Source organism: Bidens hawaiensis, unplaced genomic scaffold (genome assembly GCF_021521415.1).
Source record: "Bidens hawaiensis isolate Kalapana, Puna unplaced genomic scaffold, B.hawaiensis_p1.1 tig00017066_1, whole genome shotgun sequence".
NCBI classification, from domain to species: domain Eukaryota; kingdom Viridiplantae; phylum Streptophyta; class Magnoliopsida; order Asterales; family Asteraceae; genus Bidens; species Bidens hawaiensis.
In genome coordinates, this window is record NW_027492584.1 from 243,711 (window position 1) to 259,240 (window position 15,530).

Sequence of the window (15,530 nt, forward strand, 5' to 3'; positions counted from 1 at the left end):
CTTTTTCTTTCAAATAAACCCCAACCTCATAATGGGGCTTGCGAATTAGGACTAGGGATTATTTGGGGATAAAAAAAGACAAAATTGCCTCTCACGTGATGGGCACGCTAATAGATTTAACGGCCAGACTTAACAGAGTTAGTGGGGTCAGGTATAATTGCAAGTGAAATGAAACCATAAAAACGAAAATCACAAATTTAAAATTAGCAGATTAAAGCAGCAGAAGGTTGTGTTTGTTTTTGCTTATAAGGTCTGCAAGTAGCCTATGTCTGCGAGCGCGCAGACGTAGGCTCTTGAAGACTGTTTATTTTAAAAAAAAATCTGAAAAATGCTTTTATGGTCTTAAAAAATAAGTTTTTTTCAACATCTTCACACTTCTTAACATCATACCAAGTACCAACACCCAATGTCCAACATCACCACCACCCACCGTCCGCCGCCATCACCACCCACCACCACCGTTCGCCGCCACCATCACCCACCGTTACCACCACCACCGTTAACCACCCACCACCACCACCGTCCATCACCACCACCACCCCCATCGGCCACAACCACCGTCCACTACCACCGCCATCCAGCACCCACCCACCGTCCGTCGCCACCACCACCCGCCTTCGCCATCCATCACCACCCGCCAACGCCACCACCCCACCACCACCCGCCACAACCATCCATCCACCACCATAGTCCACCACCCACCACCACCGTTCATCACCACCACCACCCCATTGTCGGCCACCATCATGGTCCACCACCCACCACCACAACCGTCCATCACCACCACCCACCGTTCACCGCCTACCACAATTGTCTACCACCACCCACTTCCATAGTTCGTACACCACTACCAATTATTTTAGAAGTCTACAAACGTTGAATGACTTTTATCTACTGTAATATATACGATATGTAACTACTTTTTCAGCTTATGCAGACGATATCCAGTTTATAAAACAAACAATATTATATTTTCAGATTGCAAACCTTCAGACCATATCTTCATATGCAGACATTAAATCAGATGAAATCAGATTGGAGACAATTTTTGTCTTTAAAACAAACAACACCTTAGAAAAAAAAATCTGGAAACAACGGTTTACTTTTACTCATTGTATAATGAGTGAACTACGGTTTTCGTCCCTGTGGTTTGTCCAATTCTGCAGTTTTAGTCCAATAGTTTCAAATTTGCGATTTACGTCCCTGTGATTTCATTTCACTTGCAATTAAACCCAAATTCATTAACCCCGTTAAGTATGGTCATTAAACCCATCAGCGTGTCCCTCACGTGAGGGACATTTTTGTCCTTTTTCTCCCCAAATAAACCCCAGTCTTAACTCGTAAGCCTCCTCACGTGAGGGGCTGAGGTTTATTTGGGGAGAAAAAGGACAAAAATGCCCATCACGTGAAGGATATGCTGATGGATTTAACTACCAGACTTAACGGGGTTAATGAATTCGGGTTTAATTGCAAGTGAAATGAAACCACAGGGACGAAAATCATAAATATAAAACTATTGGACTAAAACTGCAGAATTGGAAAAACCTTAAGGACGAAAACCGCAGTTTACTCTTGTATAATTTACAACTTTATTTATATTACTTTAGAAAACAATAAATTCCATATCAAATTCTTTAGTGGGGCCCATCCGTAAACTACTAGAGTACTTCTCAAACTTTGATGAACTCACCGAGCTACCTAGCTAGCTGGATCACCTCATTGGAAACATCGCCAACAACTCACCTCTTGTTGATCACGAAACCCAAATTGTTTCTTGAAAGCAAAATCAAACTACTGTCGGCTAATTTCCCAAATTCAACATCCCACACGACACCATAACCCACGTTCGGTATGTAACTTCCTTCTCTTCTAAACTCTAATTACATACTTACTTGCATTTCAATTTCAATTTCAATTTCAATTATACACCAATAATAATAATACTTATTGTAATCCAGGTTATTATTAGGTTCTTGAATTAATGCTAAACTTTGCCCAAAGATGGTAGGGACAGAAATTGATGGATCCAATTCCAATAACACATACATTAACGGTGGTTTATCCGTAGAGGATAAGCTCAACGACCTCCGTACACTATTAGCCAAATCCGATACTGATCCTTTGCGAATCGCCAGTGTCGGTGCCGGTGCGTGGGGCAGCGTATTCGCAGCCCTGTTACAAGACGCATACGGCCATCTTCGTGACAAAATCCAAATCAGAGTCTGGAGGAGACCCGGAAGGACAGTGGACCGAGCAACCGCGGAGCATTTATTCGATGTCATAAACTCGAGAGAAGACGTGTTGAGGAGGTTAATAAGACGGTGCGCGTATTTGAAATACGTTGAAGCGAGGTTAGGTGATAGGACGTTGTACGCGGATGAGATTTTGAAAGACGGGTTTTGTGTGAATATGATTGATACTCCGATTTGTCCGTTGAAAGTGGTTACTAATCTGCAAGAAGCGGTTTGGGATGCTGATATTGTTATTAACGGGCTGCCTTCGACTGAAACGCGTGATGTGTTTGATGAGATTGGTAATTATTGGAAGGAAAGGATTACGGCTCCGGTTATTATTTCGTTGTCTAAAGGTATCGAGGCTGAGTTGGAACCCGAGCCTCATATTATTACTCCGACTCAGATGATTAGTAGATCAAGTAAGATTCTTGTGTATATTTATATTAAGGTTATAGCCTTTTGTTGATGCGAATTATAGTTTAGGTCATGTTTACAGCTGGAATTCCGATGGAGAATATTTTATATCTTGGTGGACCGAACATTGCATCGGAAATTTACAATAAGGAGTATGCTAATGCGCGAATATGTGGAGCTGAAAAATGGAGGAAGCCGCTAGCTAAGTTTTTAAGGCAACCGCACTTTACGGTTTGGGATAATGGTGATCTTGTAACTCATGAAGTTATGGGCGGTTTAAAAAACGTGTACGCCATTGGGGCTGGTAAGATTGTTCATGCTCTGATACCATGTTTATGTTCGTCGAAATTAAAGTAGGCATATTACACGGAGTCCCTATACTATACAAAACGCTATAAAATCACAGTAGGCATATTAATATTATGGGATTATCTAACATTTATTAATTTGAGTTTATTTTGGATATAATTATAGTTTTTGTGGTGTGTTAACAGGTATGGTGGCGTCTTTGACCAATGAGAGTGCGACCAGCAAGTCGGTGTACTTTGCACATTGTACATCGGAAATGATATTTATAACTCATCTTTTGACTAAAAACCCGGAGAAGTTAGCGGGCCCGCTATTGGCGGACACGTATGTGACATTGTTAAAAGGTCGTAATGCATGGTATGGTCAAAAGTTGGCAAATGGAGAACTGACTCTTGATATGGGCGATAGCATCAAGGGGAAGGGGATGATTCAGGTGTGTTTTCTTATTATATGCCAGTTTGAGTTTGCTGATTTTCAGGGCCGGCTCCGAAAAGACGAAAAAATTTTTGGGCCAAAGGCAAACTTTTTTTTGGGTAAGCAAAAGAAACATTTTATTGGGTTTAAACAATTTAATTATAAATACATATAATTTTTTTTTTGAAAAAAAAAATTTCGGGCCTAGCGGGGTGTCGGGCCTGTGGCCGTCGACTACCCTGCCATGCCTCAAAGACGGCCCTGCTGATTTTGATGGTGATTATGTGATATTGAATAATCGATATCGGTTGTGATAAAGCGTATACTAAAGAATAGTGTTTGATGTGCTTTTGCTTTTTAAAGTTCAAACAGTCACATGCTTTAGAGTGTAAAAAACAAGGGATAATTAGGCATTAATATTTTACCGTGTGATAATCAGTTTTGTTACATATGGTATGAAGTTAATTATCCAAAAATGATTATTCTAACATAATAAGATAATTGTAACAAGTTGATAATTAGTTCTCAAACAAAACTCCACATACACCCTTATCAAAGACAAAAACCGGATTGATAAATCGTTTCTGTATATCTTACTTCTTAGTATTCTGTTATGTTTAAACCTGCAGATGTTTATTGATTTGTGATAATTAAATTTACATGTGTTAATATACTAATTTACTAATAATTTTGTTTGTATACAACACTCGCCAACATAAACCGGATTGATTATTTGGAACTGCATGGTTTGACTTGTCTGATATTAGTCAATGGTCTTGGATGCCCTCTAACAACTAAATAAAGAATAACTGTAGATCAAAATCAACTAGTAGCAATGATGATTTTGTCCAAAAATGAAATAAATTAGCAAGATTTTGGGCCGCCATCTTTGTATATATAATATATATCCTTTCAAAAGTTGGTGTAATATCAAATATGCCCATTTTTACAGTTTACTCTACCAAAACTCATAATATCAAATATGCCCCCCTTAAAAATTGTATGAGAATACGGTAGCTTGGAGTGTAAGGAAAAAGAGAAGGGTATAATGGTCATTACAAGTTGGATTTATCGAAACAAGTGAATATGAAATTTTAAGTCTTTTTAACATGTATATTCGATATCAACTTTTTTGCTTGAGTAAATATATGTTATGCAGTTTCCATGAGTAAATATGAAATTGCCATTTATATAAAACCTCAATTGTGGATTGTTATTTCAGGGAGTTTCAGCAGTAAAAGCGTTTTACGAGCTACTTAGTCAATCTCATTTAAGCATTCTCCACCCGGACGAGAAAAAGCCCGTGGCTCCAGTCGAGCTTTGTCCCATTTTGAAAACACTTCACAAAATACTAATTTCAAGGTAAATCGTACATGATGCATGTATATTGTATTCTCTCTGGAAACTAGAGTTGTAAACGAGTCGAGCTTGTCACATGTAGCTTAAAAGAGCTCAGGCTCAAGCTCGGCTCATAAGAAATTGGTTAAGCTCTTGTTCCGAAAATAGTTGAATTGATGTTTCTTGTGATTATTCAGGGAGGTTCCAACACAGGCTATTCTGCAGGCGTTGAGGGATGAAACGATGAATGACCCGCGCGATCGGATTGAAATGGCTCAAACTCATCCTTTCTACAAGCCTTCACTTTTGGGTCAGTAGTTTTGTTTGCCAAATGTTTAGTGTTTATCATCATCAACTGCTTGTTTGGATTGGAGGAATGAGTTTAAGGTTAAGTTGTATAATTTGTTGTTTTATTAAAGTGAGATTGTGTTGTTAAGATGCTATTTCTTAACTAGTTTATAACAGGCTTTTTTAGTTTAATAATCTATTTTCAAGTTAGACAAGAAAACTAAATACGGACATAGAAATGAAGAATAACTTGTAGTTGTATTTTTGCTTTTTTTTTATAAACGATTTTTCTTTTTAAAACACGTCAACCGAAGTTTAACATGTGTCTTAATTAGAAGGTTAAAACGAATGTGTTTCATATAACTTGGCTAAAACACAAAACTATAGACCAAAACCCAGTCGTTACATCACATATATAGCTCGACGGTCGCAGCAGACTGAAAACCAAGAGCTACTTTAAAGCTTATAGATGGGTTTGTAAATGTCAATTAATTGGTACCACTACATATAATGTGACTGTGGGCAATACTATTAATGTGTGTCAGTGTGTATTTCTTCCTATGAATACACTACAGGGGCCAGAGCAAAGAAAAAAAAGAGGAAATTCAATTATATTATAATGATATTGACGATACTAAGGCTATTATTAAATGAATTTATTACCGGTGATTGTTGGGGGGTAGCCGGGTTAACCGACTGTCGTCTTTGGGTGAGGTTTAGTTGGAGATTGGTTGTGTTATCTTTGGTGGATTGACGTGGGTTTCGGTTGTAATCAGGCGGGTGAGACAGGATATTATGTTTTACCTTGGTGTTAATGTGTTATGATGGTTGTAACGGGTGTGTCTAGCCGCTTACTAGTATGTTTATTAATAGTTATTTTATTGGTCGTTAAAAAAATTAACACCCACTATAGTCACATCTATATGTGTCGTGCGTGTATATCTTTTTATGTGGCGTAACGTTATAAGGGCCCAAAAGGCACACTTGATAGTTGCTTTAATAAAGTAGATTGTTAAAAGAATATATTTGTAAGAAGAATGAATGTATGATAATTTAAGAGAAAATTCCTAAAATAGCCCATTTATAGAATGTGGTTCCAAGTTTGTCCCTTCAAATTCAAGTTTCCAACTTTGTCCCTTTAGTATCTCATCGCCGGCAACATATTAGCGAACACCGACGATGTGTTAACATAACATAGGGTTGACAATGCTTTATGTTACTGACATAGGGTAGCGGCGATGCGTTAATGTTTAAAGTAGGGGTTCCACGATGTGTTAGCTGATAACGCATCGCTGCTACCCTATGTTAGCAACATAAACGTATCTCGTCGTCGGCGACATGTTAGCGAACACCGACGATGTGTTAACATAACATAGGGTTGACGATGCGTTTATGTTGCTAACATAGGGTAGCAGCGATGCGTTATCAACTACCGCATCGCTGCTACCCTACGTTAGCAACATAACGCATTGCCGCTACCCTACGTTAGCAACATAACGCATCGTCAACACAGATTCTGGCCACGTGTCGTTATCCTATTTGTTTCAGTAACGCATCGTCGGTATTCGCTATCATGTCGTCGGCGACAAGATACCAACGGGACAAAGTTGGAAACTTGAATTAGTGAGGATAATCTTGAAAACACATTCTCTAAATAGGCTATTATGGGGATTTTCCCATAATTTAATCCAAGTTTATAATTAAATAAAAGGAAATAGTATGTATTTTGAAGGGGGAGAGAGAAAAGGTTTTTAATACTTTTAGCATCAGTCACATGGTTTTGAAGCAGTGCATGGTCAGCACCCATGTGGATGTGCCCAACACAACAAAAGTGTCGAAATGAAGACAATTTTGTAGTACTCAGAAAACATGTTCAAGTTATTTAATATTAAATTATTTTCTTCTTTTATTTATTTGGGCTGGTTCCACTATAAAAGATATTTTTGTGCAAAAAATGTAGGAAGCAACGCCCTATAAACTAGGTGAGTGGATGGCGTTTACTAATTAGATTTTTATGCCTAAACGCTTTTCAAAATAAAAATATAATGTCAAATGATGGTAACATTTGGAATTTCAGTCTAATTGTGGTTCGAGATAGGACGAGAAAGTATGTGATTCAAGAGAGTTTGTCTTTCAACCACTTCAACAACCGATGTTTGACAAAACTCATCCAAAATATCTTTCATTAAAATGGGAAAATGCACTTAAATGAAATGACTTTAGCATTTGAAAGTTAAAAACTGGTGTAAATTTACCTTGTTACATTTGAATGGCTTTACACGATCATCGGATCCGTGCCTTTGCATTACCGCTCATTAGGAAAACCATAATATGTGAAATATGATGAGATATACTATACATGCCCAATGATGTGTTGCAACATTTATTTTTTCAATATTAAATGTAAATAAAAATTACTATTATTATGTTTTTAGATTTTTTGGTTATTATATTTTGTGTACCGTCAATGAGCTTGTGATGGAATGGTAAGAGACTCGGTAGTTCATGTGAACTAGGTTCAATTCCTACCCCTATCATCTAGTTTTAGCTACTAGGTGATGATGGGAACTAGACGAGTGGATGTGGATGACGTTCACTAATTAAATCATTAAACTGAACAAGTTTATCTTACCATACTGACGTGCCTTACGAGGGTTGGTCTTAGGTGAGGGTTTTTCATGAATCGAAAGGCGTGTATCCCGATGCAATAAAAAATACATATTTTATGTACCTAAAAGGCTTAAATTTATATTTTATAATCATTATTCTATTTTTTGATCTTTCCAAACATTTAAAGCACGAGTAAGACCACATCTGCAGACCACATCTGCCAACCACTCAATGCTACTTTCACAAATGGGCCCCTATCTTGGGCCCTTTTCACTTATACTGTACAGTACACATCAAATGCTCTCTTCATTTCTAACAAATAACACACTAGATTCAGGGGTAAGTCTGTAATTTCCATCCCCTGCAAAGTACATTTTGAGCTCTTTGTATTGTAGTAACTAGTAAGTACTCTTAAGTAGTGATGAGTTTACTAAACATCACATTTGGGTATCCTTTCTTTGTTACATATATTCATTCATTTATCTTGTAAATTACACTGTCATTAAACTCCATTCATCTTTACCTAAATAAGCTCTAAAAGAAATGGAACAAAGACTACATTCCAACCGCACCATGATCCGATGAAAACCTGCAACCACCTCAGCCAATGCGGTTAACCAACCCACAAATCTGATCATTAACTTAAAAAGAGAAACGAGCCTATTCGTACCTAGGATACTCAAAGTAACATGATTTCAGTGAAGCCATATCCAAAGTCGAGGTCAACGGGGAGGTGATTAAGTTATTAATGCTGGTGATCGAAGAAACAAGGGCATTTTTGTCATTTGAAAAGATGGTTTGATGATCTTTGGATTTCTTTGGCGAAGCAAAAAGGTTGTCGGGGAGATTGTGCTCCAAGCTGCAATGCTCAAATTTAGTAATACAACCAATATAAAGTAAAGAACCGCGATAAACAACTGTGATATATAAAGCACTTATGTAACCGTATAACCACGTCTCTTTTATCTCTATCACTATGACTTTAAACTTTAAAGCACTACGAACAATTTCTTAACGTATACCTTTTGGGAAAATCATTATCTTCTTCGTGACGAGGGCTTGATTTGTTGCTGTGGTTTTCATCTTTAAAATCTGATGCTTCCTTCTCTTTCTCCACGTTCAAACTCGCCTTGAAAGGTGATCCATCACCATTGATGGTTACAGGACTCGGAAGGTTTAACACCAAGCCATCATCTGCAAGAAAACAAGCACAAATCATAAATAACAAACAGTTGCTATGCGTAGTTGTTTACGGTTTAGCTAACGAACACCTATGTTCAGGTTATATAGTACCGGAATCTGGACTGGAACTACTGCTGCTATCAGAAGCAAAAACCGACGAGCGGTTGAGATAACTTGGAGAGTAGCTAGTGGGCGACAGAATGGCTGCCCCGGTGGAAAGGGCCCGCTGGTGGTGGTGGTAGTTATGGTGGTTCCTTTTCATGTCGAGAAGCTGCAGATCCATGATCCGACGGTTCTGAAGCTCAATAGCTGTGATTCAAACAACACCATATACATATATTCAAGATATTGGTGGTATATACAACAAGATATAAATTAAAGATTTGAGTTTAAAACGAGCATACCGAGCTGGAGATCGAAAGGATCATGCGAATCATATCTAGTGGGACTATCCAATTGCTGCTGAGGATACTTCCTGAACTTATCCGGGACTTTCCCCTTCTCTTTATACGGTTTCACAAGAACCCGGGCCTCACACACGAAATGCGGATTCCCTTTCGCTAGTATAAGCTTAACCGTTTCCGCATAAACAAATGTCACAAACCCGAACATCCGTTTTGGCTGGTACGGGATCCGAACATCTTGCACCGGACCATAAACGCTACCAAACACAACAACAAATAATACAAGCATCACAAAACATGATTATTAATTTATTATGTCTAAATTCATTAACCGAAACCGGTGTAATCAAACCGAACCTGAAGTAATTGGAAACGTCTTCTTCAGTAAACGAGCTATCCGCCGGAAACGTTAGGTAGATCTGCCGTGAGCCGTAATTTGTCATCAATGCGGCCGCAGCCGTGGCCGCCATCCTCGGGCTACCGGATTGTTGCTGAAGGTAAAAATTAGGGTTTTTTTGAAAAGGAAAATTAGAAAATGAACCACCACCACCGCCGCCGACGCCGCCGCCGGCTGTCATTAGTAACCGTCTCCGGTGACCGGAATTTGACCGGAAAATCTCGTCGCAGTGTTCCGTCATATCGTTAACGGAAAAGCTCCGGCGGTGAGAAAACACGTCGCCGGAGTTAAAACCAGTGGCCGGAGAATCATCGTCGAGAAACGAAAGCTGATTTTGAAGGTGTAACTCGTCGATCAGATCAGGCTCACCGGCGCCGCCGTAGAACGGCGGAGCTGAAGAATTCAGGCGACTTTCCGGTGGTTGAAAACCGGAGGTGTTTGAGTTAGTCCGAAACGACGTCGTACTTAACGGCGAGGGTAGATTAGTAATTCCGGGTTTAATAAACCTTGAATTCAAACTTAACGGAGATGACGGAGATAACGGAGAAGAGACACCAAGTTCTTTACGAGCTTTAATAATAACTGACTGAAGAAGTGAGTCAGGCCCAAAAGCTAACCGAATCATTTCTTTCTCGCCGTGATCTTGAATTAACAGAAGACCCATTATCTTTGATGCGTATTCTGGATCTAAATTTTGAAGCTTTGTGAACACAATTCTTGTTGCTTCGTATGAATCCATTTTTGGAATTAAACCCAGAACTGAACAAGATTTGTAGTTGGGGTTTCTGTTAATTGGCTGCTACTGAGAAAAAAACAAAAATTAAGGTTAAAATCAGAAAAGGTTTCAATTTTTTTAGCTTAAAGCATATATTTTATACCTATTTTGAAAAGAAAGAAAATAATTAAGGTTAAAATCAGAAAAAGTTTCAATTTTTTTAGCTTAAAGCATATATTTTATACCTATTTTGAAAAGAAAGAAAATAATTAAGGTTAAAATCAGAAAAAGTTTCAATTTTTTTAGCTTAAAAGCATATATTTTTTATATATTTTGAAAAGAAAGAAAATAGCAAGAAAAAGATGGTGAAAAGCCTGAATTTGTTGAAAAAAGCAGCATTTTAGTTGATTTTTATGCAAGAAGATGAGTGGAAAGCAACACTGAGTTAATCATAATCATACATTCATACCCATTAAAATAAAATAAAAAAAATAAAAAAAACAAAAAAAAAAACTGGTTTTTGATCTTTGTGTTGAGACTTGAGATGAAGAGGAGGATGATGATGATGATGATGATGATGAAGCAAATTTAAAGCTAAATAATATGAAGGTAGAGTTACTGAAAGTGATGAACTGATGATGAAACTGGATTAAAGTTAAAAGTGAAGGCAATCAACACTCTTTTGCTATATAAAGACTAAAGTGATAAGTTGCAGAAGAAGCACAATCACTTGCCTTGTAGTTGCTGTTGCTGTTGCTGTTGCTGTTGCTGTTGCTGCAGTCATCAAGAAGGTTGATTTTTAGAGTAATAATTGTAAAGCACTCAAAACAGTACCTTTTGTTATGTTGTTTTCAGCATGATGAGGGTGAGAGAGAGAGAGATATTTACCACTTGCATCACTCCTATTTTTGTTAGGCTGAGGGGTGTGGGAGGCTTTAATGGGGGGCTCCAACCAATAATATTATGACGTGTGGCAGAGAGAGAAACTGGATAAGGGGGGTGTTGGAGCCCCCGTTGGAGCCCCTGGCCCTGGTGTGGAGGGGCTTCAGCAGGGGTTCCAGCGAATTTTTTTTTTATTTTTTTATAAATATATTTAAACAATGTATTATTAAAAAAACTCATAAATTATTAAAAAAAACACACATTAATAAAAAAACACATTAATATCTAAAAAAAGTTGAGAAGATGAATTGATTTTGGATGAAAGTTTGAAGTTGTGGTATAAAAATGGGTGAAATGGGGTATTATATAGAAAAAAAATTTTTTTTTTTAATTTAATAAGAGCCCAACGGCTCTTTTTCTAAAATTCAACAAGCTCCTCTCTCTCTTCTCCCGCTAACAGGCTCACGCCTGCATGGATTTTCGCGTTAGCGCCCCCATTAGCGCCCCGGTGATGTGGTGTTGGCCCTCCGCTCGCGCCCCCGTTGAAGCCCCACACCCCTCTCAGCCTTAGGTGATATGAGTTAAAGAACTAGATTTACTTTGACCCAAACCTCCAAAAGTTAGAGCCAGAATTTAATTTGATTCTATATTTTGAACTACTATAATCATAAATCATTGTATTATATTATTTTGATTGATTTGAACTTAAGTCTATAGTTATTTGCCAGCTAATTAATGTATAGATTGACTAGGTTAGTGTTAAAAGTTACTTTTGATCGTTTTTTTATATCTTTAATTACATTAAATTACTACTATGATATAGGCTTGTGTAACACACGTATGAAAATTGATAAATTTGATAGGTAAATTTAATATTTAAACTTATAATTTGTATAATTGAAATTAATAATTTTTAAACTAATAACTATAAGGTTAACTATAAAAAAACATAAATTTTATAAATTAAAAACCTAACACAAAGTAATGAATTTTTTAAATTATAAGTATTTAGTATTACAAAATAAATTTTCATGAAACAGTTAATTTATCATTTGCCATGTACTCCACTATTGATAACTTTAAAGCATAAAATAATATTGAAAAAATCATTTAAATGTGCATGTTTACTTTAAAACCATCCAAATTAACAGGTGACATGAAATATTATATCTTTGTTTAATAATTACCATACACCTATATAGACTGATTCACCTGCAAATGTATGTTCTAGTTAGATTTTTTTGGTGTGTTTGAGGATGTGTGTGGGAAACATACGAGCAGTAAGAAAAGAGCATAGTAGTGACTTGTCAAAGAAAGGAGGGGTTCTGATATTTTAAAGAGATGGGTGGGTAAAAAATTGGGACAATATCTGGTTTAGGGTAACGCGTGAGTAGGCTAGATTGAATTCCCAGCGTGCCCTACTATATTTATATGATGTGAGTTGAATTTGGAGGATTTGAAGTGAGGAAGATGAATTGTAATTATGGTTTTAAAGAAGTGAACTGGGGAAGACGAAGTAGAAGTAAGTTTTTTCTTGATCGGAAGGGGTAGTAGAGGAAAAGGATATATAATATTAATTAATGTTTTAATATTTAATGTTAAACTTTTAATAGTTATTTTAATATCAATTTTTAAATAAAATAAAAACATAAAATGAATAATGATGAAGAACAACAAATAATATGGGTTGAGTGGTGCAATTGATGTGACACTTATATGATAAGTAACAAAAAAAAATGTGAAACTAACCCATAAGATCACCAGTTATGGGGCCCGGTGGTGGTTGATGGCGGGCGCTGAACACCACCAAGGGCCGCCTTGGTGGTGTGGCGTCGTTCTGCCGGTCATTGAAACGTCGGGCGCGGAAGAGAGGAAAAGGTGAGGTATTTTGGTGGGCCCTCTCTCTCTCTCTCACACACACATATACATACATACATATATATAGGTGTATTGAAGAGATATTTTAATAACTTGATAAGTTGTTAGAACTTTAAGAACTAAATTTTGGACCACACATTTAATTAAATGAGTTAGAATATGTGGCTGAGATTAAATTTAATTAAAAAAATAAATCATGAGAGAGATTAAAGATTTTTGTTGATTACATAAGTTTAAACTTTAGTTACACATGTGTAAAAAGTCGATTCGGTGTGTAAAAAATTACGGTAATTTTTTGTACATTACTTACACTTACGTATTACACATGTGTAAAAAAAGTTGTTGCGTTGAGTTTTTTCGAGTTCTTAAAACTCATAACGCTTCTCAAAAGAAATCAATCACACACACACACATATAATGGACGTCCTTTGAGCATTAAACCATAACGGCACATTATTGGTTTGGGATTCGATGTCCCCGATGATTACGTGACGCTGACGAGGGGCTTCGATGCCCCCATAGAGGGTTGTCTAACAAATGTTATTGTTGACGGACATGTAATTTTCAATTTGTATAAATTATTGTTATGATGATGATTGGTATTATTTCATAATGTTTATGAAACTTAATTAACCGAGAAAGTAGTGGGTATGAATAATGGTGTCATGTAACACTAAAAAAATACAAAATATTTAGGGATTTTCATGGGTCCATCTTGATTTTTTATGTTTCCTATGCCACCTTCTTTCCCATGTATCCCCACATTGCATCTTTTTAGTCTAAAAAAAAGAATGCATTATTTTTTTAGCATTATTACTGAAACTTTAAACTGTTGCAATTTCTTGTGATAATAAAATAAATTTGTGAAAACTTTTATTATATATATGTTTGGTTAAATATTATTGTATATAATTTTTTTATTAAGTTTTGTTATTATTTACCATTATTACTGAAGTTAGTATTTCTCAGTTCCTTATGAATTATGATAAGATAATAAATTAATGAAAACTTTTATTAATCATATACCGGATTAGATATTATTATTTTTATAACAATGCATTATTTTGAAACATTATTAGAAAAAGTGTAAATTATTGCACTATTTTATGATCTATAATATATATAAACGAAACCTTTAAAAGTTATCTGGTTGCATCCTACATTATCTCAAGCTATCAGATTACATTATTTGTAAATGAAAGTTTTCATGTATTTGACCCGAATTCACGGTTATGGGTCTCATCAAACCAGATAACTTTAAATGAGTTATAACATCTTATTAAATTAACATTTAATCTCAACAAATATTTTATATGAAAATCTATAAAATATGGATATATTAAAAATTAATATCATATTATTTTTAAATATATTTATAATTAAGAAACAAATTTATTGTAAAAAAATAAGTTGGTTATGGATCATCTCAGATGATTTTTAAAACGGGTTATAACGCTCAGTTATTTATGAAACTCTTTTATCATCAAATCTAATTATATTATTAACTCCTTTACAATAAATAAAATTCAAAGAAATATATAAATATTATAAACGAATAATGTAAAACAACCCCGTAATACGGAGGATAAAAACTAGTAATATAATAAACTAATGATTTTTGTATTAAATGGTTTTAATTAGATATTAGTGTATGTATTGTTTTCATTAAATAATAATGCATTTTTTTTTTTACATTTTATTCAAATTTTAAATTGTAGCAATTACTTATGTTAAGATAATAAATTTGTGATTTTTTGTATTAAGTATGTGTGAATAAATTAGACATAATTGTATGTATTAGGCTCTTTTGTCTTTTTCATATTTGATGAACCCGCAATAAAATAAAATGAAATGATATGTACAGGAGCATGAATAGAAAAGGCACAAAACACTCATAACAGAGAGAGAAAGTGGACAATGATGTATGCACATTTGCTTTCAAGAAATTAAATTTGCTTTCTTGTTTCATCTTTTGATTGTGTATAATGTATCACGTGCACATTTGCTTTCAAGAAATTAAATTTGCTTTCTTGTTTCATCTTTTGATTGTGTATAATGTATCACGTGGGGTATACATGTTCGAAATATTGATATGCACCAAAGAGGTGCTCGACTAATACGGTAGAAACGTCAACGGTTTTCCGAATTAAGAAAAGTTATAGCAATGCATAATATGTTAAAATTAAAGATAAATAAAATACTCGTTTTTTAAGGTTTAGTTTTTAGCGTATAAACAAAGTTATAGCTGTATAAATATAGTGAAGTTTATTTAAAATGAAAGTATATGAAAATACATTGGGTAAAGATGAAAGTAGCAAAAGTGTAAGTATTTTTTAAAAGATTAAAACTTTGTAAAGATAAGATGACAAAATTGTAAGTATTCTTTTAAATGCTAATTAGAAAATTGGATCTTTAATTTGTGATTGTGAACACTGCTACTTAAAACGATAAGTAGAAAAGACGTA

At 35.5% G+C, this 15,530-nt stretch overlaps 2 protein-coding genes across 2 annotated transcripts; one reads left to right on the top strand and one right to left on the bottom strand.

Moving 5' to 3' along the window:
- The first annotated feature begins 1,958 nt into the window (after positions 1-1,958).
- On the top strand, positions 1,959-5,196 carry LOC143553003 (glycerol-3-phosphate dehydrogenase [NAD(+)] GPDHC1, cytosolic-like). Its single transcript, XM_077043085.1, has 5 exons — positions 1,959-2,653; positions 2,731-2,952; positions 3,143-3,390; positions 4,594-4,733; positions 4,907-5,196. Exons 1-5 carry the CDS (start codon positions 2,002-2,004, stop codon positions 5,025-5,027), a joined length of 1,383 nt encoding a protein of 460 aa, XP_076899200.1. The 5' UTR covers positions 1,959-2,001; the 3' UTR covers positions 5,028-5,196.
- Positions 5,197-7,894: 2,698 nt separating this feature from the next.
- On the bottom strand, positions 7,895-10,392 carry LOC143553006 (zinc finger CCCH domain-containing protein 53-like). Its single transcript, XM_077043087.1, has 6 exons — positions 9,551-10,392; positions 9,194-9,450; positions 8,901-9,098; positions 8,630-8,801; positions 8,278-8,466; positions 7,895-8,196 (listed from the first exon to the last, which is right to left on the bottom strand). The coding sequence occupies exons 1-6, from the start codon at positions 10,327-10,329 to the stop codon at positions 8,163-8,165; spliced, it is 1,629 nt and encodes a 542-aa protein (XP_076899202.1). The 5' UTR covers positions 10,330-10,392; the 3' UTR covers positions 7,895-8,162.
- Between the last annotated feature and the right edge of the window lie 5,138 nt (positions 10,393-15,530).

Excerpts from the sequence above, each read along its gene's own strand:
- LOC143553006 (XM_077043087.1), bottom strand. The coding sequence starts at position 10,329 with ATGGATTCATACGAAGCAACAAGAATTGTGTTCACAAAGCTTCAAAAT. Across the intron at positions 9,451-9,550 it reads GACGTTTCCAATTACTTCAG|CGTTTATGGTCCGGTGCAAG; the intron begins GTTCGGTTTGAT and ends TGTGTTTGGTAG. Across the intron at positions 8,197-8,277 it reads TGTTACTTTGAGTATCCTAG|GTTTTCATCGGATCATGGTG; the intron begins GTACGAATAGGC and ends AGGTGGTTGCAG.
- LOC143553003 (XM_077043085.1), top strand. The coding sequence starts at position 2,002 with ATGGTAGGGACAGAAATTGATGGATCCAATTCCAATAACACATACATT. Across the intron at positions 3,391-4,593 it reads AGGGGAAGGGGATGATTCAG|GGAGTTTCAGCAGTAAAAGC; the intron begins GTGTGTTTTCTT and ends TTGTTATTTCAG. Across the intron at positions 4,734-4,906 it reads CACAAAATACTAATTTCAAG|GGAGGTTCCAACACAGGCTA; the intron begins GTAAATCGTACA and ends GTGATTATTCAG.